General features: G+C 42.9%; 1 protein-coding gene across 1 annotated transcript in view; it reads right to left on the bottom strand.

The window, feature by feature from the left end:
• Positions 1–2,500, bottom strand: part of LOC134458653 (leucine-rich repeat transmembrane neuronal protein 4) — a 328,459-nt gene that overhangs the window by 299,203 nt on the left and 26,756 nt on the right. The window contains exon 2 of the mRNA XM_063211083.1: positions 2,363–2,500. This exon is cut by the window's right edge and continues 1,481 nt beyond it. Coding sequence (XP_063067153.1) covers positions 2,363–2,500 — 138 coding nt within the window. The remainder of the gene's footprint in view (positions 1–2,362) is intronic.

Below are 2,500 nucleotides of genomic sequence, written 5' to 3' on the forward strand. Positions count from 1 at the left end.
GACTGCCTCATTCGCAAAAAAGCATGCACTTTTTACCCAGTCACAGCACCAACCCAACAGGCTGTTCACTAGCAAACACTATACAATGGAAGAAGAGGCTATATATGGGCAGGAACAGGTAGAGACTTCTTAGTCCATAGAAAGCAAAGAATAGTAAAGAACCAAAAACAACACGACTGCCTCATTCGCAAAAAAAAGCATGCACTTTTTACCTGGCTGTTCACTAGCAAACACTATACAATGGAGAGAGAAGAGGCTAGCGGCAAGAACAGGTAGAAAGCAAAGAATAGTAAAGAACCAAAAACAACACGACTGCCCCATTCGCTAAATAAGTAAATAAATAAATAAAATAAAAAAATAAAAAAAAATGTAGAGATAAAGCCCAAAGTGGCCCAAAGCCTCCTGTGTGTGTGATATCCTGATGTATCTTATCGCTTTTACGTCCTGCAGTACGAGGGCAATTATTACCAGCCTACACAGCAGGCTCACGTGCAACGCTGGAGATCACTATCATCGCATATCATGCCTGAGCCTCTGTGTGTGCTTTCCTGTGTGTGTGTGTGTGTGTGTGTGTGTGTGTGTGTGTGTGTGTGTGTGTGTGTGTGTGTGTGTGTGTGTGTGTGTGTGTGTGTGTGTGTGTGTGTGTGTGTGTGTGTGTGTGTGTGTGTGTGTGTGTGTGTGTGTGTGTGTGTGTGTGTGTGCTTTCTTGTGTGTGTGTGTGTGCATGTGTGTGTGTCTGTGTCTGTGTGTGTGTGTGTGTGTGTGTGTGTGTGTGTGTGTGTGTGTGTTTGGGTATATGTGTGTGTGTGTGTACGTACGTTCGAGTATGGGAGCGTGCGTGCGAGCACGCAAGCGTGAGTGCATAGTTTAAGCATGTGTTCGGCTGCATATGTGCAATTAAATGTGTGGGCTTTTGGAATATGCAAACCGTCATGCGAAAAAGCATTTGTGTGTTCATGTGTGCGTGTGCAGCATGTGTGCACAGTGATCGGTTCATTGTCTTTGTGTATGTTGCTAGCAGATGTCTCTGTACGTGACACGCAAATGTATAGTCTCTGTATATGTGTAGCCATACATAGTCCTACTCACCAGAGTAATGTGCATTGTTTTAGACAGACTAAGAGGGTGCACACAGAAACGTACACTTAGTTCGTACCTCACACTCACAGGAGTGCGGGTGAGTGAGGGTTCATGGTCTGTGTGTGTGTCAGCACATGTCTGTACATTACACGCAAACGTATGTGTAGCCTTGAAAGGTCACCGACTCAGCAGCGGAAAGTGTGCTGTTTGAGAAAGAAAAAAAACCCACTGTGTGCTTAGTTCCTACCTCACGAACTAGCATGTTCGAACTAGTAAGTGACTTTCTATATGAAGAGCTCTTTTCCAAAATGAGATATATCCATTTTAGGGAATGTTGGGAAAAATGTACATTTTTGTATTAGGCATTCCATTGAAATGCATTGCAAAATGCATTTTTATAGACGTTTTAAAGTATGTTCTCAAAATATGAGAATATTGAATGGCAAGAATTCACACATAGATGATAGGACATCTTAACAGTCAATTCCAATATTAAAATGCAAAAAGTCAAAAATGGTGGATATAGCGTTTTGGAAAAGAGCTCTTCAAATACAGTATGTAGCCGTAAAAATTGAGCACATGAAAAAAAACACTCAAATGTACCGTATATGGCCATGTCTCCCACTCAGCAGTGGAAAGAAAAAACACTACATGCTTAGTTCCTACCTCACATTCATGTGAACCGAGAGTAGTATGTGTCTTTCTCTGTACAGTATAGCCATGAAAATTCAACACATAAATCACTGAAAAAATCCACTGTATGCTTAGTTCCTACCTCACGAACTCATCAGAGCCAAGAGTAGTATGTGACTTTCTATAGCCTATACACGATGTAGCCATACAAAATTGAGCACATAAAGAAGCACTCAAATCTATGTGTTGCCATGTCTCCCACTCAGCAGTGGAAAGAAAAACATGGTATGCTTAGTTCCTACCTCACATTCATGTGAACCGAGAGTAGTATGTGTCTACCTCTATGTAGCCATAAGAAAAGTAATGAAAGCAGAGAGTAGTATGTCTCTATTCGTTCTCTATACAGTGTGTAGCCATGAAAATTCAACACGAGGAAAAAGCACTGTATTCTCAGTTCCTACAGTACCTCACAGTCATGAGAGAAAAAAAGTAGTGTGTGTCTTACTCTATACAATGTGTAGCCATGAAAATTCAACACATGAGAAAAAGCACCGTATGCTTAGGTCCTACCTCACACTCATGACAGCCAAGAGTAGTGTGTAGCCATGAAGAAACATATGAGAAAAAGCACTGTACGCTTAGGTCCTACCTCGCACTCGCGGGATCCGGAGACGGAGTATGCGCAGGGCCCGGTGCCGTTGACCAGGACGTCTGTGGTGTCGGCGCCGGCGGGCTTGTAGTCCACATAGTACTCCTGCAGCGGCGAGCTGAGCGTGCTCTCCGTCTC

This window comes from Engraulis encrasicolus, chromosome 11, assembly GCF_034702125.1.
Source record: "Engraulis encrasicolus isolate BLACKSEA-1 chromosome 11, IST_EnEncr_1.0, whole genome shotgun sequence".
Taxonomy (NCBI): Eukaryota; Metazoa; Chordata; class Actinopteri; order Clupeiformes; family Engraulidae; genus Engraulis; species Engraulis encrasicolus.